Source organism: Pyxicephalus adspersus, chromosome 1 (assembly GCF_032062135.1).
Source record: "Pyxicephalus adspersus chromosome 1, UCB_Pads_2.0, whole genome shotgun sequence".
Lineage (NCBI taxonomy): Eukaryota > Metazoa > Chordata > Amphibia > Anura > Pyxicephalidae > Pyxicephalus > Pyxicephalus adspersus.
Genome location: NC_092858.1, coordinates 30,981,409 through 31,007,206, shown reverse-complemented (window position 1 = coordinate 31,007,206; position 25,798 = coordinate 30,981,409). Strand labels below are relative to the sequence as shown.

The 25,798-nt window shown below is 37.5% G+C and overlaps 1 protein-coding gene across 1 annotated transcript in view; it reads right to left on the bottom strand.

The window, feature by feature from the left end:
• Window positions 1-6,672: 6,672 nt before the first annotated feature.
• Window positions 6,673-25,798, bottom strand: part of ARHGAP20 (Rho GTPase activating protein 20) — a 76,259-nt gene continuing 57,133 nt past the window's right edge. The window contains exons 9-15 of the mRNA XM_072405273.1: window positions 24,469-24,657; window positions 19,463-19,641; window positions 16,323-16,484; window positions 14,396-14,505; window positions 13,742-13,931; window positions 12,037-12,151; window positions 6,673-11,218 (exon numbers count right to left, since the gene is read on the bottom strand). Coding sequence (XP_072261374.1) covers window positions 9,384-11,218; window positions 12,037-12,151; window positions 13,742-13,931; window positions 14,396-14,505; window positions 16,323-16,484; window positions 19,463-19,641; window positions 24,469-24,657 — 2,780 coding nt within the window. The 3' untranslated portion in view covers window positions 6,673-9,383. The remainder of the gene's footprint in view (window positions 11,219-12,036; window positions 12,152-13,741; window positions 13,932-14,395; window positions 14,506-16,322; window positions 16,485-19,462; window positions 19,642-24,468; window positions 24,658-25,798) is intronic.

The window sequence follows — 25,798 nt, the reverse complement described above, 5'->3', positions numbered from 1 at the left end:
TGATTTATCTCCTGTGATACTTTCAGGTAACTTTTTTGTCTTTTTAGTTTAGGTCTGCTTTAAATGAAGAAAATGAGTAAATTGATGCAATGTATGCCTATGAGTTCTTAACTTGCTTTGAATTCCCAAGCAGTAGTCAGTTCAGTTGCTAGCCCTGGTTAGATCAGCTACCCCACATGGTATGGAGAACAAGAAAGGGTTCTGCAGTCCAGAACATGGCAGATGTGACAAAACTGCTTAGAATATCAGAGCAGCTGAGGAGGAACTGTATGGTCAGCTAGATCAGTCTAGATTAGATGGTATTTTTCTGTACTTGCAATGTTTTATTTGTAAATAACACATGTAGAAATGTACATGTATTACTAAAAAAGTTAAAAAAAAAACAAGCTTTCCGGATTCAAGAAAATCCTTCATTTTCTGATTATTTTAGGTAAATTTTAGTACAATGCATACTGAATGCTAAAACTGTGGCTGCTAAGGGCTACAACACAGTTTTTCAGGTGTTCCTGCAGTTACATTAACGTTCTAATGGTTTAGAATCCTGTAAATTGTGTTCTCATTCACTCAGGATTCTTCTTATTTTGCATTTTGCCAGTGCATTTTAATGAGGGATTACATCACGGTAGAAATACTTGACCCAGTTTTGGAGTGTCTATCTTAGCACACTGTATTCATTTTTCACATTGCGCAGTGAATCACCATGCTAGCGGGCACTAACAAAGTAAAATTATTTCCACAGGGTATCATTTCTGATTAAGTAACCCACACCCATATATTTGATGGAAAAAGTGGATCTGTATATTCCAGTGAGCCTATTGTGTTGCTCGGGAAAACAAATCTGAATGCAGTCATTTGGTTTAAAGATCCTCTCCCATACAGTTTAAACACTGAAGACCCACATGCAAATCCCCAGAAAAATGGCTAAACACACAGTGTTTGGTACCACATTTGTTTGTTTGTACCAACGTTTGGCACTACATAAGTTTGTACCGAAACCAAAAGCAATAGTATAGTATTTTTATAGTATTATAGTATTTTTTGGGAAGGCTTTCCACAAGATTTTGGAGTGTATTGTGTAATTGCAGTGTAATTTTTGTCCACTTTGCTAAAAGAGTATTCAGGAACTGTTGTTGGATGAGAAAACTTGATTACAATTACCATTCTAGTTCATCCCAAAGGTGTTCAATAGGGTTTTCTGCAGCCCCACTTGAGATCCTCTGCACCAAACTCATTAAATCTTGTCTTTATGGATCTGGATGTTTGAACAGGATGCAGTCAAACCAAGACAATGGTCTTCCCCAAACTGTTGCCACAAAGATGAAGCACACAACTAAAATATATAATTAGTAGTAGCCTTTTAATCATATAGTGTAGGCATGATGGTCAGATGTCCACAAAATGTCGACTATATAGTTTTATATACTTTATGGATATACCTGTATTACAAGTTATTGTATTACATACATTTACATACGTCTGTCCTTCTAAATAGCCAACTTTGGATTTGGAGAAATGTTAGGAGAAATGGCTTAAGAGAAAAACGCATGGCTTAAGTCCTGGTGTAGAAGGGAAGGGTTTGAGTTCATAAAGCACTGGGCTGACTTTTCAGTGGGATACAACCTGTATGCCAGAGATTGGTTTGCACTTAAATGAAAGGGGGTCTGCTGGGCTAGGGGAAAGATTTAGGGGAATGGTGAAGGGATATTTAAACAAGTACAGAGGGGGATGGGACAGTCAAATAAGGTGGCAGAAAGGTTAGTCAGGGGTCAGACAATAGTGGAGGGTTGATTGGGGATAGTTGGGGGGAGAATTATGGATAAATGTACGGAACTTCCCATGTTACAAACAAACATTGAATTGTGCAGTACTGTAAAACAAAATGATTTGGCAAACAATGATAGTAAAAGCAGCAATGGTTTAAAGAGCTTGTCCACCAATGCTAGAAGTCTAGCAAACAAGATAGGGGAGTTGGAAGCCTTAATGAGTGAGGAGAATTATGACTTAGTTGGCATTGCTGAATCCTGGCTTTGTTCTTCGAATGACTGGGCTTACAATATTCCTGGGTATACTCTCTTTCGTAAAGACAAAGTCAAAGGAAAGGGTGGTTGTGTGTGTCTGTATGTGAGAAGTGATCTAAAAGTGAATGTGAAAAAAGAAATTGTGGATGGAACAAGCGATGAGGTTGAGGCATTATGGGTGTAGTTGAATGTGGGGTTGAATAACACACAATTAATTATTGGAGTCTGCTATAGGTCCCCCAGTGCTAAAGAATAAAAAATCAACTACTAGCACAGATAGAAAAAGCAGCAAAAAGTGGGTGTTTTAATCATGGGAGATTTCAACTACCCTGCCATTGACTGGGGTAATGGCACTACAGGAACAGCAAAAGGGAGGACATTTGTGAATTTAATACAAGATAATTTTATGGTATTAGAGTAACTAATAAAAGGAATGGAGGAGCTCAGCTATGAGGAGAGATTAGCTGAACTGAATCTATTCTCCCTTGAGAAGAGACGTTTAAGGGGGGATATGATCACCCTGTATTAATATATAAACGGTCCATATAGAGAACTCTCTTCCACATTATTCACTTTGAGATCATTACAAAGAACAAGAGGGCATGCTTTGCGTCTGGAGGAAAAGAAGTTTAAGCTCCGGATAAGGAAGGGATTCTTCACTGTAGGATCTGTGAAAATGTGGAATCGGCTCCCTCAGGAAGTAGTTTCAGCAACTACTAAAGATTGCTTTAAGAAAAAGCTGGATGTTTTTCTAGAAGCACAGAATATAACTGGGTATTAGGGATTTAAAGTAAAGATAACAGTGACTGTTGATCCAGGGAACATGGAATCAGGAAGGAATGTTTTTGCCCTGTTGAAGCAAATTGTACCAGGGGTTTTTTTTTTGGACCAACTATGTCTTATAGGGTTTTATATCTGGGATAAGTTTATTTCCCTAGTGGTTAAATTTGATGGACTTATGTCTTTTTTCAACCTAACCTACTATGTAACTATGTAAATATTAGCGCAGTAGGGGGTTAGGTTATTGAAGAGGTGATTCAATAGAGGTTATTGTAGAGGTGATGTTAGAAGATGGAAAGTTAACCTGAATATAAAAAGTGGGAAGGGGTTGCATCAAGGTCATAACAAGATAGATGTTCTATTCCAGATGTGGGATAGCAGCATTAGAAGAAGGAATTTTCCCTAGTTATAGTACATTTGTGTTCCTTTGCTATTGTCTTTTTCTTGGCACTCCTTTCCTAATCCACTGCAGCCAGCAAAGTGTTGGGGTCTTTGAAGGACATCAACTGTCAACCTCAGTTTGTGTGCAACTTAGGTTAGGGAGCCATCTTAGCTATGGCATCTCTTTGTCAGCGGGTCAGTTTTTCAAACACGGTATCTAGAGCAGGGATAATTATGTCCCTGGGTGGTGTTGTGTGGCTGAAGGTGCATGGTGAAGATACCACTTTGCGTTGGTTACCAGAAGACCTTTAAAGACCTTGCTACCAATTTTCAGGTTTTAGTTCTATAGATTTATGTTTACATGGCTGCTACTTGGCTTTGTATTCAGTAAATCACTGTTATGGTGGTAATATCCAGCCTTGGTATTTTTGTGGAATAAGAAGTTAGGTGTGGAATTTTCTGTGATACCTGTATAATGTGTCCTGTTAAATATGCAGTCCTATCTTAAACATCAAAATCATCCCTGCATAGTTCCCCCTGTGGACTACATAGCACCTCACCCCCTGTGTATGGAGATGAGAAGAGGGGAGTTGTAGTCCTAACACACTTCCTATTAATGCTGATACTACAAAAGTGTGAGAGTTGTCACCCTAGGACACACACCACATTAAAGGACTAGCAAACTACAAAAAATAACATATTTGTTTTTGGGTTTAGATACAGTTAAAGTCAACAATGTTCACATGTAAATCTATAGAAAAAAAGTAAAAAAATGTAGATTTCATATTAAATGTCTGCATGAAAGAATCTCCTGTAATACTTCTCTCAATGCAGTTACATTTTGTTCCTTATAATTAGTACTTTCACACAGTAAACAACACATGCATTTTATGGGCATTGGCATTCACAATTTCCTTCATGCTCTCACATTGGTGACGTCTATATCGAACCCCATGACTCACAAAAGATAAATGAATAAGCATTTCATTAAATTAATGGGCGACTTTGAATCAGGAGCTCTTACTTAGTGGAAGTGTTAGCCGTGTTTCCAGCAGAGACATGTGCAATTTATTAGTTTTCATTTTGCTACCCCTCTGCTGTCTGCTATATACACAACAGGCACTTCTTCATCTGAATTCCAGCACAATATAATATTGTAACATCAAACGCAGATACACTTCCTGGCCTTCCTTTATCACCAGAATTGGATTTGTGGGAAGAATATATAGGCTGGAGGAGCCAAGAGGTGCATTTATTTTTTCAATATTTGATTAAGATTTTTGGTACAGTAAAAACAAAAAAACAATAAGTCTGTAAAAACTGGTTAATCAATTAACATAATTGACCTTCATTTTGTTTGTTGTTTAACCCAGCTATAGAACTGCAAGGGATGTAAGAATGGGGTAAGGGGCTCTTGTTAGGTGGGGAGAGTGCTGTCAGGTCCCCTCAGAGGTGGGTCTGTGGCGATAGGATGTCCTGAGTCGTTTGGGTTGAATGACGTTGGGTGAGAGGTAGTACAGTCAGAACTGTTTTCATTTTGAACCCTCAGTGAAGTATTATTGAAAGAAATAAAGGCAATATTTGAGCTTTAATTGCTGCCAACATTGGGTTGCTGTAGGTATTTTCCTGTTTTTGCAATGCTGCAAAATTCATCACTGAACTGCTATGTTCACAAATGTCAATGAGGACATCACTAAATCATGAGGAAGACAAAACTATATTAGTGCCTAATATTCCCATATCATGCAAGATTGACTATAGGATACTATAGGGTACCGTGTAAATTTGCATACTACTGATTCCCCAAAAATGTTTCCTGGTGTTTGACTACATTTATTTGTGCAGCTCTCCCCATTCCAAATCTGTTCTCAATATATTAGTGGTCAGTAAAAGGAACATATGAATTCGGTGGTTATTTTTAAGAAATTCTTATCTTTTTTTTGTTATCAGTAATACACATCACATCCAACCCCTGCTTTCTTTTGGTGGTCAGTTTAAATTCTTTATTTTTATCAGTGGTTAGTGAAAGTGCTCACTTACATGGGTGGGATTTGATCATTTCACCTTTAAATTGTTGATTAGTGAAATGAACCATTTATACTGGTGGATATCCCCACATTGTTGGTCAGTGTAAGTTCTCCCTTAATATTGGTGCTAAGTGAAAAGGAACATTTACATTGGTGGTCAGTGTAAATTTACCTTTTTTTTTAGTGGTCTGTAAAAAGACCCATTTATATGGTGGTAAGTGTAAATTCTGCCTTTACATTAGTGATTATTGTAAATACTTTATTTATAGTGGTAGTCAGTGTAACTTATCCACTCAATTGGGCTGTCAGTGTAATTGTCAACTTTATATTGACAGTCCGTGATCAGTAGAAGGGTCAGCTTTACGTTACTGATCAGTAGAAGGGTCAGCTTTACGTTACTGATCAGTGGAAGGGTCAGCTTTACGTTACTGATCAATGGAAGGGTCAGCTTTACATTACTGATCAATGGAAGGGTCAGCTTTACATTACCGATCAATGGAAGGGTCAGCTTTACATTACTGATCAATGGAAGGGTCGGCTTTACATTACTGATCAGTGGAAGGGTCAGCTTTACATTACTGATCAGTGGAAGAGTCAGCTTTACACTACCGATCAGTGGAAGGGTCAGCTTTACATTAGTGATCAGTGGAAAGGTCAGCTTTACATTACTGATCAGTGGAAGAGTCAGCTTTACATTACCGATCAGTGGAAGAGTTAGCTTTACATTAGTGATCAGTGGAAAGGTCTGCTTTACATTACCGATCAATGGAAGGATCAGCTTTACATTACCGATCAGTGGAAGAGTTAGCTTTACATTACTGATCAGTGGAAGGGTCATCTTTACATTACTGATCAGTGGAAAGGTCTGCTTTAAATTACTGATCAGTGGAAAGGTCAGCTTTATATTACCGATCAATGGAAGGGTCAGCTTTACATTACTGATCAGTGGAGGGGTCAGCTTTACATTACTGACCAATGGAAGGGTCAGCTTTACATTACTGATCCGTGGAGGGGTCAGCTTTAAAGCTGACATTGTTTATGTCTGTGTTTGTACACATAGGGCCTGATTTATTAAAGCTCTCTAAGACTGGAGAAGATAGACTATCATGGGTAAACCTAGGTAATTAAGCAAACCTGCATTAGGATTAAAAACATAGGATTAAAAATGTTTGCCAACTAATAGCAAATGATTTTTAAGAAATTCCTTCCAGATTTGGCTGGATCACCCAGGTTCTACCATGATAGACTATCTTCTTCAGTCTTTAGGAACTTTAATAAATCAAGATTAAAATTGCACAAAATTGCTGCCTATTAATAAATAGTTGTACATGGTTTTTGATTTAGGACAATCCATTAATTCTCAGAGGTCTTATGGTACAACAAATGGTGTTTTGGGTTCTCACCAACAAAGGATGTATTCAACCAGAAATAACCACTGCACAAGCCAGTGACAACAGCCTAGGACATTATGTTACAAGGGCTATATTACTTAATACAATAGAATACATATAATTATATTATCAGTGCCATAACAAACCAATAAACCAAACATATAAAGTTAGCAGCTTTTTCCGCAAGTACAAAAATACACATCTTTTTAATAATCGCATTGTAATGGATATTACATGAGGGAGTCGCAGAAATCTGTACAAAGTCATGAAACAGATTTTAAATGGCTTTAAATATAAAACATAAAGAACCTAAAATCATGTTCTACTTCTATACAGCACATTGCACACACAAGAACAATAATACACTGCTGAAATAATAACAGGTCAACAAAATAACAAAGACACTCAATTCAGTTATAGATATATATATATATATATATAACATTTACAGATTATTACTGACATCAATAACTGTCGTCTCACACTTACCACCACAGAACACACTGGTCCCACGTACATGTTAGAATAATGGCTTGTTCTATCAGTGTAATTCACCTACCCATGCGCATGCTTGTATGCACTGAAATCTGACCGCATCTGACAAAACTCAATACTAACTGATGGCTTGTTGAATAAGTTTCACCACTATTAGCTCCAGTCACATTAAAGCTGAGTACACAGATGAAATGTAATAAGATCTACTATTATATGTAACTCAGCAGAACTTATACAGTTGTAAAAAGATTGATAAAAAAACTGCAATGTTTGATGTTTCTGGAGTTTGGACTTAAAAAGTGCAAATGTATTTCTACAATAAAAATTGTGAGCAGACAGGACTTTTATTGTAGAAGGGACAGGTGATGTCCCTTCTTCAATACAACACACTTACCTGCCTATCTGCTTGCATGGATGTGTAGCTTAGTGTAAGATTCCCAGTATCCCAGCATGGTCCTGGGATCCAGAATCTGCAAGAACACCGGATGGTGATGGTAGCGCCCACAACAGGCCAAGGACAGGTGAGGGTAATAAAGATGTTTGTAATGTGATCAGACAGGTATGTTTATTTTTTTGCACATGGGATAGTGCCCATCACCACTGCAATCAACAGCCTGCCTGGTTACAATTTTTTTATTTTGAACATTTACTTCTGCTTTAAAAAGACATTATCAGGTTCCCTATCCAAGGTAGAATATAAATTTATAAATTGTGCAAATACCCCACCCATCTATGCAGTTATACTTACTGAGTCACCAAGTCACTCTCTCACATACCAGGAACCCCTTTCTAAACCTGGACTCTGGAGCAGACACAGGTTGCCATACTGCATTGGAGAGATGGGAATTATGTCTCAGTAAGTATCAAACTATGAAAGCCATGGTGGGATGGGGGATATCTGTGTCAAATTACTCTGAATGGGCAAAGTGGCAGTGTCTAGGGTGGGATTACAATGTAGAAAAGGTACTGTGTTGTTATCCAAACAGGAAGCTAAGGACACACTAGAATTCTGGAAGATCTACAAGTATTTTTCTGTGCTTTAAAAGGATAAATGGGAAAATGTACTGAAATGTTTTTTATTATACCCAGAGATGAAATTTAAGACCAGATCACACTGTTGTTGAAATGCTGAAGGAGATATTGGCCCTGATTTATTAAAGTTCTCCAAGGCTGAAAAGAATACACTTATATCAGTAAAGCTGGGTGATCGATCAAACTTGTAATGGATCTGGTCTGGAATTGACATCATTTGCTAACAAATAGCTAATGAATATTAGGAAATCCATTCCAGTTTTGCTGAATCACCCAGCTTCACTGATGAAAGTGTATTCTCTCCAGCTTTAGAGAACTTTCATAAATCAGGGCCATTTTCTCACTGTATACAGGCATACTGTGATGTAGGGTAATGGAACATAAAAAGCTTAAAGATTGAGGCTGAAGTATTAGTAGGTATAAGGCTTCACCACCATGAGTTTGGGACAAATCATGCAGTTCTGAGATTTACAGTTTCAATGAATCCACTGTATGAACATTAAATTATAAATTATCATTAAAATATGATTATCAAGATTGGAAAGGCCAGTAAGACAGTTTAAAAAACACCAACTAACAATAATTAATGGCTCAGAGAAGCCAATGTATTAGAAGCTGCTGTAAGGAAGGCATAGGGAACACTGACATAGTTCCCAGGGATAGATTGTGGTCAGTTTAAAAACTTTAAGCTTTAATTCCAATTACTAGTTCTTTGAGGAATTAATCTCTTTGCTTTGTCATGACTGTCCTTGAAAATTGTACACTTCCATAACGTCACAGCTTCAGGACATTATACTAGCATGTTATTTAAACAAATAAATAAACCAGATGAAAAAAATTCTTTCATTTGAATTGGTACCAATGGAAGTGCCCAACTTCCAGCACCTTTTTACAGTAACCTAATAGTTATAATACCGGTAATAGTTTGCCTATTGGCCCTAAAAGTGAAAGTAAAAGAATTTGCCTCCCATAGACTTCAGTGAAATTTGCCACCATATCATGAATGAATCAAACCCAAACAGATTTACTCATCCCTAACAATTAACTGTTTTATCAAATTTAACTTCAATATATTTGCCTCTTTCCAAAACAAACAAACAAAAAAAACATAAAAATACTGTCAGATTCTTTTAAAGAAGCACACTACATTCGTTCGCATAAGTTACACGCAAAAGTGACTCTTCCGAAAAAAAAGCTAAATTATAACTTCTAGAAAACAAAACACAAGGTCCTCTAAAGAAAGTCAGTTTTACAGATCCTCACACATAGGACTCTTCAGTGAAAAATCTTTGGTCTATCTCTTCAAACTTGGGGTCACTGCAGCGTTTTGCAGGCCAGTTGCGGTTGGTCTGCATTTTGGCATTGTCATAGTCTTCTGTGCCTTTTACAGGTTTAGCTAGGTCTGGCTGCAGGAATAAGTCTCCTGTACTAGTACTCAATTTTGGAGACACACAAAAATTTTTCACACAGTCACAGTTGGCAATTTTGGCCCCGGTGTCTACATTAGCAGGTAACACTTTATTCTTCTTGAAACCAGTGACAAGAATGCTGATGTCTCTGCCAAGCGATGTTTTGGCGATTTCTTCTTTTGGGGTCTTATCCTCTGTCTGGTGGACAGAATGTTCACTAGAGGACTTTAGGCTTGAATTGAGAAGCACAGGCTCCTCTAGAATAAAAGAGTTTGTAGATTTTCTTCGGTTTCTCTGACCTAAGAGTGCAATATTTTGATCGAAGAAAAAAGTTTGTGGCATTAATGTGCTATCTTGGCTGTGTGCAGATAGTTCAATGTTTATTGATACAGGAGATGGAAAAAGAAATGAGCTGCATTCCACATCTTTTTCACCATTTCCATTTTTGTCTGCCAAGCATTTCTCTGCCATAGAGGGTTTTGGTGAAAGTTTCTGACTACTGGTTTCCTCGTAAAACCTTGCAGTACAAGTTAGAGGGCCATTATCCTTGAGTTCTTTTGGCCTTTGTATTGTAATTTGGTTCTTTATTTCATAGTCTAATTTTGGCACGGATCCCTGTTCCAAAAAAAAGGAGCCTTCTGAAATATCAGATTTAGTTAGTCCTTTAGTGGTATGACTTCCATCTGATTTACAGCAGTCCTCTGGTACCACTGCTTTGTCCTTTTTCTTGGAGTTCTTCACACTAGATTTGCTATTTTTCAACCACATCATTGGTTGAGGGTTAACAGGACTTTTATGGCTTGACCGCTCAGCTCCACTTTTTCCCGTAGAAAAAACAGAACTGTCGTAAGGCTGTGTAGCATGATCAGCCCCTAATAAAGAATTACCACTCAGGAAATCTTGACTGAGTTCCACTAGTTTTGTGTGTTGCCTTATAGTACAGTCCAAGCTTGAAGGCACTTCATTTGAATTCACCGACGAATAATCGAAGTGGGAAAAAGTACTGTCCAAAGAACTCAGTGAGGATCCTGATGGAGATGTCCCTGGAGAAGACAAGCTGGAGCAACTGGTCCGAGAGCAAATGTTTATTCTCAGTGCACTAGGTGGGACAAGTCTATTAGGAGTGCTCTTTTTGTCATTTGTCTGCCTTTTATTGTTAGTTTTAGAGACATCAATTCCTAACGTCAAGCTGCGGTCAATTAGTTTTTGCCCTTCGACCTGCAAATAGCGATGTTGTTTAAGATAATCATCTGCCGACTGGGAGAGAAGCACATCACAGCTTGAGTTGTTCTCTTGTGGAGATTCGTTAAGTTGGCTGAACCTGGATGCCAGGATACCAATGGCTGGTTCTGAGCAGCGCCGGTGCCTCCTTACATCTGTTGTGGATGAATATCCTGAAGTGTTCGAGCATAGAGATTCATTCTCAGACTGCTCATGTAACACTGATCGATGATGAGAAACTGCTGACATCTTCACAGGTGAGGTCTTAGAGCAACCATAGGTCCGCACCTCTTCATGATAAACATGGTCCATATCACAGTCACTCAGAGTCAAAACAGAATCTCTGCTGCGGTTTTCATGGCTCATCTTTGTAGGTAAACCACTGTATGGGGAATCTCCATCATCGTTAAGTTCATTCTCCAGGCTGTCGTATGAAGAGTCAATATGTTTAAAAGAACAAATATCTAGGAAAAAAAATAATATTGTTAAGGGATAAATGTTTAAATAATATTGCGTTCTACAGACATCAACATTATTTTGAGCCATTACTCTGCTGTTTAAATTCATTGTGACATTAACTGTTCCTTGCAGGGAACCTATAAAGTATTTTCAGTGTAAATATTATTAGATATTACTGTAACCTTTGAATAAAAGTAATTTATCTAAAGCCAAAACTTGTCATTCTGTGTAGTGTGAAAATGTTTTTGTTTTTGTTTTGTTGAGCCCTCACTGACCCCTGGAGCTGCATACACTGTGGAGCAATAAATCCCCAAATTTTACAGCTGAGACAGTACGGGGTCTATTTTTAAAACAGTGAATCGGATATTCCCTGAAACACTCCCTTTTGGAGAACCATCCAGGTCAATATGTTTTAATGGCAGTAATGGATTCTCCACAAGGGAATGTTTCTGGGAATGTCAGATTCACTGCTTTAAAAAGAGATCTATGAATATTAAATGCCATACATTTTGGTTACAGACTGTTAAACCATATAATGATACAGCAAAAAATGGGCCAGACTGGATGACAATGATCCATGTGCACCATTGCTCTGCCCATTCACGTAAACAGAATGAAGTTACATAGTAACTAATGGGAGACTTTGTCATTGAGAAATGCTCAGTTGTGTAAGTTTTTATAATGTTGGAATTATAAGGGATGCTCCAATGTTCCTTGTATCAGCTGAAAATGGCATAATATATTATCGGCCTGTATACCATAGGCTGCTAACAGAAACACATGATAACTATGGTTTTAATAATGTTTTATGGATGTTTAGTACCTGAATTGTCCTCTCTGTTGTCATCCTTGGCTGACAAGCTGGCATATAATATTGAAAGGTCCTCCCCAAATATTGTACAGTAGTTTTCTATTAGGAACTGTACAAGCACCGACACCTGAAAATAAAGTGATAAAACAATACATCATATGCATTGCGGACAACAACATTTTTTAGTAGATATAAAATTAGAACAGGTTATAAATCTTACTGTAGAACCCAGGCAAAAGTCAGGGTACCATGGTAAATCCTTGGGCCTGATTTATTAAAGTTCTCAAAGGATGGAGAGTTTAAACTTTCATCAGTGAAGCTGGGTGAACCAGCAAACCTGGAATGGATTTCTTAAAGTCATTTGCTATTTGCTAGCAAATATTTTGAAACCTGGGCCAGATCTATTCCAGGTTTGTTGGATCACTCAGCTTCACTAATGGAAGTTTAAACTCTACATCCTTTGAGAACATTAATAAATCAGGCCCAATGATTTACCCTTGGTACCCTGACTTTTGCCTGGGTTCTACAGTAAGATTTATAACCTGTTCTAATTTTATCTTTTATCTAAGTGAATCCTCTCCAGCCTTGAAGAGCTTCAATAAATCAGGCACGTTTTTTAAAGACAGGAGATGGAATGGCAACCCATGGAGCTCATTCATGTTCCCCACAATACACAGTGTGAAAGGAAGCAGTGCACACTATGGTATTCTGTGTATATTTGTTATGGATCAATAATGTTTCATGGAGATAAAATATGAAAGATCATCAGAATAAGGCTTGGACTATTAGGAATTAAATGCTTGTCTACATGTGTGATCAGGAGATTTCCTATTAGTTTCTATGTACCATCAGTCAACAGGAAAAAGTCTCCCTAGTAGAGGTACAGACATTAATAAAAACTGATGTTTTTTTTAACACAGACAAGTTTCACTGTTGAAGTTAAACAGGCAATTTGTACATTGACATCATCTGACAAGTTCTGTGTTAATATAGAACATAGTTAAGGTTTACATTTTCTTTAGGTCCCACACAGATATGAACACATCCCAGCAATGGGCATAATTTAATAAAGCTCATCAAGACTGAAGAAGATAGACCTAGGGGAATCAGAGTGACCCAAAAAATTAATTTGTCATTGGAAGGAAAATGTTTTCTATCTTAGACCAGATCCACAGATCGCCCAGGGTAACTCATGTTAGCTTATCTTCTCCAGTCTTGGAGAACTTTAAAAAGACAAGCCCGTTGTATAGAACCGATGTTGAGATTATTTTAGGAGAACATATTTGGCTCCTGCCACAGAAAAATGAAATGGTTTTCATATACTTTACATTTACACTGTTATAAATGATTCAGTTATACCCCATCCCTCTAACTCTATTGTATAAACCCAGCCATTCTCCAGGCAATATTAGATCTGGCTTCTACAATTCAGAGAACAGAGAGCTAATATGGCTGGATATTTTGCGCCAGGTATCAGAATAACAAAAATGAAAACAGATTAAAATACATTAGTTTGTGAAAAACTTACTGATACAAAATATGTAACAAATGAAGAATGAATAAAGAATAATAGAAGTTCACATGGGAATGCCACTTACAATTATTCCTTGTGTAATTGTGTAGGGACAGTTAGGTTTATATTTACACATATGCCAAATGTATTACTGGATTACTTCCCATATACTGATCTGCCACTGCTTTCTTGACAAAATCTTACCTTTCTTGTGAACTCGCCCTCTGCTTCCGGGCTAGAAGGATTTGGTAGCCAAAGCAAACTAGGAGCAATACACACTGCTAGATTGAAGGCCGTCATTTGGTTGTTGTCAGAACGTTGCTCAATGCAATGCAGCACCCCAAACAAGTAGCGTAGTAAAGTGACATTCATTTGAGGAAGCTTCTCCAAAAGCCTGCAATTCAATACAAGATACTACTATATATTATCGTGTATATAACAGGCTCAGAATTACTCTAATACCTCTATAGGGGTCTATTTAACAAACAGACGTATGATTAAAAAAGGACATTGATGTGCTTTGTGTTTCAAAGTATTAAAACCAATGAAGTACTATTAGAATAAATGAGTGAATTACAAAAAAAAAAAAAAAAAAGCAGCACATTGCAGTTTATGAAATAATGACTCCCAAATGTACTTTAGTGATTTAAAAGAATGCAGTCCTTTCCTAAAACAAATACTAATATTGTATCTTAAAGTAAGTACAGAACCCATAGAAATAATGTTGCAGTCTTATCCAGGTCTGATGGAATTCTGATTTCTATGGGTAGGAAGTTTAAAAGAAAAACTCAATATTATATTTAATTACTGTATATTTTGCCAACTTCCTTACAAAGAACAGGATAAGTGAAAACCTACTTTTTAACAGCCTTTATTCTTTCAGCTGGACTTCCGTGGTCCATCACAGAAACCCATTTATCATACAGTTTGGATGAGAAGACACTTCCAGGGATGTTGCGCAGAAAGTCCTGTGTGAGGAAACATTGTCAGGATGGAGCAAAGTAATCAGAACCAGATGTAAGCACGTAAGACTGAGAAGTACGGGTCTAACCTAGGCTAAGGAAGTCAGTGGATGCTGGATATTATGACAAATATCTTAATACAGAGATGAAATACTTACATGGGAAAAATTTTTATCTGCTACAAGATTTCTGTTTTTATCCATCCAGTTCTGAGATTTATTCTGTGCCACACAGAATGGCAATGCCCAGCATGGCAGAAAACCTGATTTACTAGCAGTAAGTACTATTTACTGGTCTCATCACTACTCCGTAATGAAAGGAGACGCTCATATCTCCGTCACTCTGTTCTCTACTACAACACATTTTTTGTTCTGAATGCTGATCCTTTCTATTTCCATCTAAGCTCAGCTACACAGGATTTGCAAGGGTCTGATTCCAAGTCACATGTAGATGCATACATTGCTGGAATTCATGAGTACAGATCTGTTTGAATATGTGTATCCGAAGTTCACTTTTTACATATAAAGCACAATGCTTGACAAGGCAGAGCTGCCCAAATGTTTTCAAGGAAACCTGTCATTAAAAAAATAGCTCTTAGTTGCTTGGCTTTCAGATTTGACTGTCATGTTGTTGCTCCAGTTTCAGTATATCTGGGTAACTGACCTGAAACATGTATACAGCAACTGAAATCAGAACTCCTGGACTACATGGTGTACTTGTATTGGATGCAAGAAATGAAATTATTCTGCAGCAACATGGCTGCTTTCCTAAGTAGACTTGTTCTCCCCCTAGGTGGTTTTTGATAGATATGAGGTGTTAGTATGTATTGAAATCAGACCATGCATAAAGATCCAAACTCTGCCTATTTCATGAAAAGTGGCTCCGACAATGTGCAGAAATGGCTTCTCCTATGATTTAAACTCCAGCATTCCGAGGAGCCCTGGAGAAGGTGCGGTGACTTCATCCCTGTCTATAGGAAGTGGCCAAAAGCCAGGGGACTGTTTTTTACTTTTTTCTTCAAATCATTTTACTTTATTGTTTCATTTAGTGTTTATTCGAGGAAGGGGTGAGGCTACAAAAGTATCGGTGCTTGCAAATTAATCCCTGCTTTAATGTTTTTGGAATATAAAACATATTTGAATACCTATTTGTCTGTTTTACATGCCGTAGGATTTTAGGAAGTCTGTATTTTTTTTTTATCTCTGTATAAATTTTACATACATACATTTATATATACATATTTATTCACATAAAGCAGACTTGGAGCACACAGAGCAAACAGAGGCCCCCAAATCTAGCCATGAACTATTTAGAAAATCAGTTTTAGGGGGTGCAGTATAGGTGACAGCAGTATTATTGTCCTCCTGAATGAATACATTGCAAGAATAAACTAGAATGAAATTGCACCCACAGGCTGCCCAAGTCATTTTGTGTTAGGCAGTGGTTAAAGTAAGGGGTGAGTACAACCACAAATGTAAATAAGACATGGATTTAATACAAAAGAGGTGCAGCCAAGGTCCTAACTTACAAAAGGCAATAGAATTGCTATTGGGCAGAGAAGCAATGGAAGCACAAAGGGCCCAAAGCTGGTAGACTACACAGCAATTTTATCGGGTATCATTGCCATCTGCCAAGTACATATATTAATAATAATATTCCAGAACCGTTATACGATTGCCATTACTACAATTAATATTCTGCGTTATTATAAGAACTCATATTTATCTGAAGGATAGAGATATAAGGTCCATATCACAAATAATTATGGCCCTGGGTTGGAACAAAATGCAGACAAAGTAAAGATGAAGGCTGCTTTCTCATACCTTTAGCACGGAAGCGGTGACAAAGATAGATTCACAAGCAAAGTCAACATTGAATCCTGCATTGAGCCTTTCTTTCATTTCCTTACAGGATTTTGCATTTGCTGAACGCCTGAAGATGCCTCTTGTGAATGGCCCGTCTTGACAAAGAACAGAGAGCATATCCTAGAAATAAAAAAATAAAATAAAAATGAACATCTATTATTCAGCTTCTATATGATATTTTTCCCTGTAATCAACATGGTAAGACAATGTTAATTCAGTCTAAAACAATGCAACCATTACTAGGAATTCAAATGTTTACTAACAAGGGCCCTCACAGAGACGCTATGCCCAAATATAAAGTTGGCTTATCTATTAGCATTTAGAATAGTATGAATCCAAAATATTATGAGTGCTGAGAATATTTAAAATCCAAATAGGGTATATAGAGAAAACAATATTTTCTAACATACAGCTGGAGTCTTAATTCATCTTACAAGCTAGCCACCTACTAACAAACCAAATTAAACTTTTAAATGGTCTGTGCACCCAAAACTTTGACATTTTTGGTTTCTGCTGGAGAGCTACATGTGCACTCATTGTTTGTGTTTGGCGCAGAACAACTTTTATAGTCATTATGAGGAGGACCTTATATTTTATTACATTTTTTAGAGAGAAAGAGAGAGATGGAAACAACAGGACAAAAACTAGAATCTCTCCAAATCAAGACCAAACCCCAGAGCATGACTTCACATACACTTTAAGAGCATTTTAGACACTAAAAATAAAAATTGGCCTGTTATTGAAAGTTAATGCCACATATCTCACCCTTCAAACAAGTATTCATGAATGTATATTTGTAACTGATACAGCAGATCTTTTATGTACACTTTATTTTGTAATTATGGTCCTATAACAGAGACACCAGTACTGTCATTGGGAGCACACTATGAAAAATCTAAATATGGCCATGCCAATGGAATCCTTAACATGGATAATTAGATGTCTCAGCCCCATTATTGCTACATTTGGTTTCCCTCATACCAATTTAACTTTGCAGTTTGTAGCTATACCTACTGCCATCATACGAATGATTATCCAATATAAGAAACATACCTTTTAGACTTCTAGAAGAATATATCACACGACTTAGCAGATTTGGGTCTGGTGTTACAGTTGAGCCTATGCTTACATAGTCACGTACAGACACTACAGTGATACATCATCTGACGCTAACATTTGGAACAAGCAATGTATAACTTAGGAATTTACTTTCTACACGATCAGCCTTTTCAGAAACAGTGCCAGTTCCTTAAAGTCGAGCCAAAGTTTAATGGCAACATTTCTCAGCCACATACAGCACGTCAGAAAATTATTGTAGATTAGGATTCATTTATTATTCTAAAAGACAGATCCATTAACTAGCTGCTGTATCAAGCAGATATGTTTTCATTGAGTTGATTTAGAAATGACTCTGAGGCCGGGGGGTTTCTGTATTCTGCTTCACAAGCTACAAAGAGACAAAATTTTAAGAGGATTACACGGACCAAAGTTTTGTGGACATCTGACCATCACTGATACTGACGAACTTGTTTGGCATTCTTATTTCAAAATTTTAAAACTATTTGCATTAATATGAATTTGGCCCCTCATTGTGGCTCTTGAAGCTTCCATTATTCTAGGGAGTCTTTCAACAAGTGTTTGGAGGGTGGAAATTGGAGCTCGTTTAGTTAAAAATGCATTTGTGAGGTCATGTACTGATGTTGGGTGAAGACCTGGCTCATAATCAACATTCTAAATATTCCCAAAAGTGAGTAGAGGGGTTAAAGTCAGGGCTGTGCGCAGGCCACTCACCTTGCTCCATACCAAACCACATCCTTATGAAGGTGGCTTTATACATAGGGGTACAGTGATGCTGGAACAGAAAAAACCCTCTCCAAACTGTTGCCTGGAAGGCTGGAAGTAATAGTTATGTTTGTATTTTGCAGCCTTAACAGTGTCTGTCCTGGAAACACACGAATTTAATATTCCTGAGCAGTGGTCCCCAACCTTTTGGACGTCATGAACCACTAAATTTATGAACTCTGGACGGCGCATGAGTGGCGAGCCATGTGTCACTCAAAGGGGAAGAAACTTCTCCAAGAGTGACGTCATGATGGCAGAACCTGCCCACTCTCCTATCAGAGGTCAAAAGCTTTAATGATAGCCCTAATGATACATTTCTTCTTCTCCTGATTGTTTTTAAAATTTGTGTTCAAATAGTCCCCATAAGTACTTGTTATCCTTTGTAGACAACTGCATACATTTTATTTCCTCTACTTGATTAGTGCTTTGCATGACTCTTTTAATCCCCTGAGGAAGACCATAGGGCCAAACGCGTCGGGTTCCATTGCAACTAACTTTCGAAAAATAACTGCATATGGACTAATTACTTTAAACCACCTACCAGCCAATCATATGTCTAGATATTCCAGAAAACACCATGCTACCAGTGGATTTGGGATTATTAATTTTGTTTTCTTTGTAACCTGGACAGTTTACTTTTTAGATGATTTGTTCACCAAATGTAACATTTAAAAATACAGATATCTACACTTTGGTTAACAAAAATCTTACTGTCTTCCTTTCTTTCTTTTGTTTTTGTTCTTGACAGCTGCATATCCCTAATGCATGTGACTACAATTCATGTTCTGTTTAGGAAGTCTTCATTTTTAGCCACTCCATAGTGCTATAGAAAGCTGAGACTACAAGTAAAACACCTATACTCATTATACACAATGCAAGAAATCATGGGCCATGTAGTTGACACTGCAGAAAGTTGACATTGCAGCCGCTCTGCTGCCCTCTAGTGTTCAGCCAGAAATAAAAAAAACACAAGCAGTCTTTTCACAGATTCACCTTAGAAACGAAAATATTTTCAAAGATATAAGAAAATATTTTTCAAAATTTATATTACTTATATATGTTCTTGTGCGTGATGCTTTTTCATTTTTAATGCGGGGACTATGAATTATAGATTTGCTTGAAAACATTTCACTTGGAATGCCCATAGTTATGTTTCTTTAACATCTGATACATTGCAGTTTGTTTTGTCATGTGTCGAGGATTGTGTAAGTATCTTGTTTGCTTCTTTAGAAGTAGCTTTGGGATTTGCTGCTTACCATTATGGCTTTAGGCAGGTTGTCATTCTCACATATGGCTGCCAATGAAAGTCCAAACAGCTTTCCAGGACTTGATGAGGTTGGAGAGAGTGGGATGTTGTCCAGGTGAGTGTTCGAACCACGCCAAAAGGTCCAGTTTATGATAGACCTCTTCCTTTTAAATGGCTTCTGGCTTGAATCTGGAGGAAAAAATGAAAGCATTTAATCCAAGAGCTGGACTTCACTATTTGTTTTGTTCCTGGGCAGTGACTACGACTATAATATAAAACACAATACGCAGTGCTGGTTTATATCGCCAAGATTTTCTGACTGCGTACCAGAAATGATAGCATAATGGATGCAAAAACTCTGAAAATCAGAGTTTTTGCATTTTGACATCTTATTTTGAAAGCTGGTCCTGTGTTAAAGTACCCTATGCACATGTTTAGCAGACCTCAATTTCAATATTCTTATAGAGACAATTCAACTATGGACTTCCGGCATAAAGCCAGGTGCAGATATGACCACATACATATGAACTGTCTACCTACCAATGATAATTCTGTTCAGCCAGTCTTTTGTTATCCAGGTAGCCTGCTAGACAGCATAGCCAGGTTCATGTAGTTCTCCATTAAAGCAGTGTTTCTCCAGTTTTTTAACACAGGGGAACCATTAAAAACACATTTAGGTCTACAGGGAACCTCTTCTTTAATTGCTATATCCACTCAACAGTACATTAGGGTGGTGGTCAGTGGAACGAATGCCTCTTACATCGCTGGTCATTGGGAAGAATATCACCATTACAGATAGCCAAAAGATAATCAGTGTCAGGTAAATTGACATAAGAGGTATAAACTACTCCTTGCTCAAGGAACCATTGCCATCAAAACATTAGTGGCCAAACAGTGTACTACAGTCCCTGTATTGAAAATGTGATCCAAATTCATGCCAAGAAACTGAAAGAACCGGGTTTTTGATGGCAGGATTTTCGATTGTCAACCTGTATTCATAATAAACATCTAACGATATTTCCTAAAACATTCATATTTTAAGGTTTAAAATGTAGTATGTAACAAAGTATATATAAAGCTAACACTTTATTTTTAGTTTTTAGAGTGTGATGATTAAAACCTCAACCATTAAGCTTTTTGTGTAGGACACTACTTGTCTTGGTGAAAACCCCGCAGACTGAAACTCTAGCGTTCTTCTAGGGGTTCATTGAGTCTAACTCAACTCTGAGGTTCTATATATTTATTTTTTTCTATATCTGTATTATGTTCAGGACTAATTAATGAAAACTGAAAATCTTTTAAATTGTGTTTTAATAGTTTATATATGTAGTGGTTAATAATTCATGTTTACCACTTGTAGCCAGTAGGGTACATGCTCACAGAAAGAGTTGAAGAGCAAGAATGCATGCAGAGCTGGGCATGCTTATTAGAAAGGGTATTGTAAAAATATTTTTATTAAATAATGGTTTACAAACTTAAAACATCAAAGAAAGAACTAAAGCGAAATAAATTCTTGTTCACCGATGCCAGTTCATTGCAGGATGAATCCCTTTGGTTGCTATGAGTGATTGCACAGCTAACTCTGCTTAGCTGAATTATTTGTAGAAAAGTGAGGCGAGCAGAGCAATCATTTTATTTCTTGGCTTCCAGAACTGATGGCTCTGACCTCACAATATGAACTGTGGTGTGAGATTATTTTCTAATACAATGTGTATGTTTTTCCTTAAAAACGTAGGAAAATATTGTACATATCTCCTTTTAATGGTAATAACATGCCTCGTTTGCTCTAGTAAAAGCACACACTGCTGACATCCAAATACTTGCCTTTGTCCTGCGAGAGCATTTCAGCCAATTTATGTGTAAAATAAGAACAGTCTTTGAATCCACCAACAAAACAGCCCCACCAAAGAAAAGCTGGCCCGAATCTTTGACGTGTATGGTTACCGCCAAACGTTAAAAAGGACAGAAAATACAACCATGTTCCTTTAACCCCTATGGTAGCCAAGGTTTTTTTTTTTTTTAAAGGATCTCCATCTTGACAAACAGAAATGGCTCATGTTGCACATTCCGCCGGAATATGACAGCAATCAGCCCCATATGTCATTGATCAAGAATTCAGCATTTTCCCCCTTTTTTCTGGGTGTGGTGTTTCTAGGACAGCTGAAATATGAATATCATAGCCTGTTTCTTTTTTCTTTTTATTATTCTATATATTTCAGTACTGGATTTGTACTGGCCCACTTGGGACTGGGTGGAAAGACCTTTACTGGAGACTTTAACTTATAAAAATATTTCTCTACATAACCCTTCAGTAACCCTCTGACTTTTTAACACGGGAGTGCAAAGTCAATGCTGAGTGTATTACACTTGGCTTTTATGGTAAGCCTAGAGATAAAGAAAAGGAAAGAATAAAAGTAAAATAAGTAAATATTTTTTTTCTAGTTTCATCCAATTCTCTGTTATATTTTAAGGCCCAATCACACCATTCCAGGTACATTAACACATGTTACCTCCAGACAATGAGCGGTATACAGAAAAAATGAATTAATGCCACAAGCTTTGTATTCATCTTCGGTTCTGAGATTTACTCAACTCAATCACAAGCTCTATTTTAGGGTTGCTGAAATTAAAGCCTAAAGCTAACCCTAAAGCGGAACTATAGTTCTGCAAAAAAATGTATGATCAAGCATGTCTTTATTGCAGAAAGGGACAGGCGATGTCTCTTCTGCAAAAAGTCCTTACCTGCCTGATTGCTGCCTTCTATATAGCGGATACATAGCTGTGTATGGGAGTTCATCCATCCTCTAGGTTTACAAGGACTCTTGGTAGTTCTACTTTAAAGCAGTTTGGGGTATTTTTTAGGATGCCTATAAAGGAGTTTAAAAGAAAAAAAAAAGTATGCAATAGAGAGGATGTAGAATAGAAAAAAAATCACCCATAAATTCACACCCAACATGCTCAGAAATGCCCCAAAAAGACCCATAAATGCTTATAAATGGCCAAAACTGCCTATAGATGCCCCAATTGTGTCTCCCATGCTGGGCATTTGTGGGCATTGTAAGGTATCTGTCTGTCATTTGCAATCTCTATTTATTGTACAGAGCTGCTTAATATGTTGGCACTATATAAATATTATTAGTTGTAACACTTTCCAAATGTGTTACAAGATGCGTTCTCTTTACAGCCCAGGAAAACGCTCTGGTGTGGAATGGTCTATTGGAGTGAATAGGAATTTCAAATGTAAAATGCTGAGTTTAAATGCTTGTGTAGACTTAGTTATATGTTACTCTTATGCCCAGGAAAGCATAGGAAACTACAGTACTAAAGGATAAACCACTGCTCTAGGCCATGGGCACACCAGGCAGTGAGAACCTGTCATTTTCTATTACTGAGCTCTTTACAAGTACTGGCAAATTTAAAAAGTGAGTTAGAGTCATTCTGGATTCCAAATTTTCCAAAAGTTAACCTTTAAATGTGTATTTGTTGCATTCAAAGCAAAGTATTTCTCCTGACAATCTTGTCTAGTCACACCTAGAGAACCTGTGACTTAACGAAGCTGAAACAAATCTATGTTTAGAATCTGGCTAATGTGGGAAGCCAGACACTGCGCATAACAATAGATCAACCTCCATAGACTGAGTTATAATTAGCCTGCCTGTAAAAGCTGCTTACCTACTACCATGGGGCACTGCAATCAAACACCGTGTCCTGGCTGCTTAACTCCTTCATCTGTGCATTATATTTCAACACATTCACATATGGAAAATTAATTTAAAATAAAAGGGATTACATCAGAAGATTACAGAAAAATGATATATCTTGAAAATCATATCTATAGCTCGAAGAAAATCATATGTGCTAACTTGAATTTGAAATGAAATAGCATTAACAGAGGTGCAGCCACTGGAGGGACCATAGTGGGTGAAGTTGGTCAGATACTCCTAGGGCAGCAAAGCTGTAAATGATTTCCTGCACTATGGCAGAAAGTTGGGTGCTTTGATGGATGTTTCTAATCTCATTTACTAAGCTAATGGATATATATCACTTATGTGAACAGCTTTTATTCCCCTAATAAATTAACCCCAATTGTTTTTTAAATGTGTCAAATTCAGTTCAGTTGATAATACCTATACTGCTTCAAAATTACATTTTTATAAATACTTGATCAGGCAGGTCATTATTGAAGAAAGATATATGCAATGTCCTTTCTGCAATAATCTAACTGATCACTCTGGGTTTCTCATAACAAAGCTGAGCTGTGTATGTGCAGTATCAGCTTTGGCTGACAAGAAAATTCGGCAATCTCAGCTTCCCTTGTGTGAATGAACTCGTCATCCCGGCACAGCCAATCAAGATGGCCAATGATCATCCCTGGGAGGAATATGGTGTTGTCCTGTGAACGCGGATAGGTGAGTTGCTGGGTTTAGTTCCACTTTAGGAATTTGCCTTGTTTGATTTGGAAATTAAATTGCTTATGGCTTAGGGACTAAACATTTATTTTTACACACACTTTAATTACCATAGATATTTATATTTGCATACAGAATACTGGAACTAGTTCTAGCTGTATACAGAGTTTTCTTGCTTAATATTATGGTTTACCACAAATATGGAAATGGGACATGTCTTCTTTTTGGGAATAAACCATATAATGAAAACTACCAAATATTGCACAATTTCAAAGTTGGAAAAAATGTAACTAAACTATGGCATGTTGTCGCTCCCCCTTCTCTCCCACACACAGAGGAATAATCAATATAGAAAGAGCAAAACATGTATTTCAAAGTAAACATATATCCGGATGGATTTTTAAATATTCCCTCTTGTGGTAATTGGAAGCGGCCTCAGAGGACGATTTCCTGAAAATGTTACTTTTCCAAACATGTGTAAACATGCCGTAAATTCTAGGAAAATACTTCAGGCAGCTGGAATGTGCTGTTCTGCCCTCTCATTATGTCAGCTCGCAGGAATAACATTCGGTAGGCTGAATGGGCCCCTGTCACATGCAGCACTCACCAGTTAGCGGATGGCATATGGCCAGACGACTGGGCTTCAGTATGAACTGACACTGCATCTCCCGGGGAAGCTGCTCCATCAGGAAGGGCTCCTCCAGGTTTAAATGGCAAGTTGTGTCCTTCCCTGCCTGGATTTGTGGCAGTGCATCACGAATGTGGCTCATTTTTATTGAGAATGGGTATTCATGCCCTGGAAAAAAAGACAGAAGCAAGAGATCATGTAACAGCTAGGAGGGAAGGATAAGAGCTGGGACAGCACAGAAAGTATTTGACACTCCCAATGGAGAGGGCTATGATATGGCAGGAGAGAAGAGGAAACATAGTGATGGTGGGAAATGGTGAAATGATACAATTCCCTAGCCAAAAGGCAGATAGAAAGTGAAAAAAATTGTTTTTACCTGCAAACATTTTAATATTTGATAATTTATTGAAAATGTATTTATTATGACATGATATGTTCTAACATCCCTGCATTCAACTGAAGAAAAGCATTTCTTCTGTCTGAGTTGCTGTTGAAATATTCGTCTTACTTCCTGTCTGCTAAAACAATGTCAGCGAGACAGGAAGTAAAGGTAAATCTCTCCAACAGAACCTTGGATAGCAGTAAAATTCTGAGGGGGGTTCTAATCCTTTCTCACTCTTCAAATCCTCAAACTCAAAATACAAAAGAAAGAAAGAAATGTTGGGCTGGACATATACTTGAAGCCCAATTGCCATAGGAAAATAATTCATCTGTAAAACACGGTATTTGTATTTGTGCATCTCAGTTATTTTTAAGCCACAAAATTAGGCCCTGATTTTTTTTCATACATGTGCTGTCATTTCTGACAGTTACTGAATACAGTGCAACAGTTTCCGGACTCACTTGCCTTTGTCTGTTTTTACTGGCAGGGATTTTCCTTTATTTTCAGAAGGGTTATTTTCAATATTTATCTGTATTATTTGGATTAGCGTAATCTGTTTTCCCTCTCGTGCCCTGGAAAATTTACACATCTCCTGAGGAATGTCTTTTCTGCCAATAGTTTCTTATATTTTGATGGCTTTTTTTTATAGCACAGAATGTCTACGGGAACCCAGCAACTGGGGCATAGAAAGGACAGGCATGTTCACCGGGAACCCAACCTCTGGGGCATAGAAAAGGTGGCATGTTTCCCAGGGACTGGACCTCTGGGGTATAGAAAAGGCAGACATGTTCTCTGGGAACCCAACCTCTGGGGTACAAAAAAGGGCAGGCATGTTCCCCGAGAACCAAACCTCTGGGGCATAGAAAGGGCCGGCATGTTCCCCGGGAACAAAATCTCTAGGGCATATAAAGGGCAGGCATGTTCCCC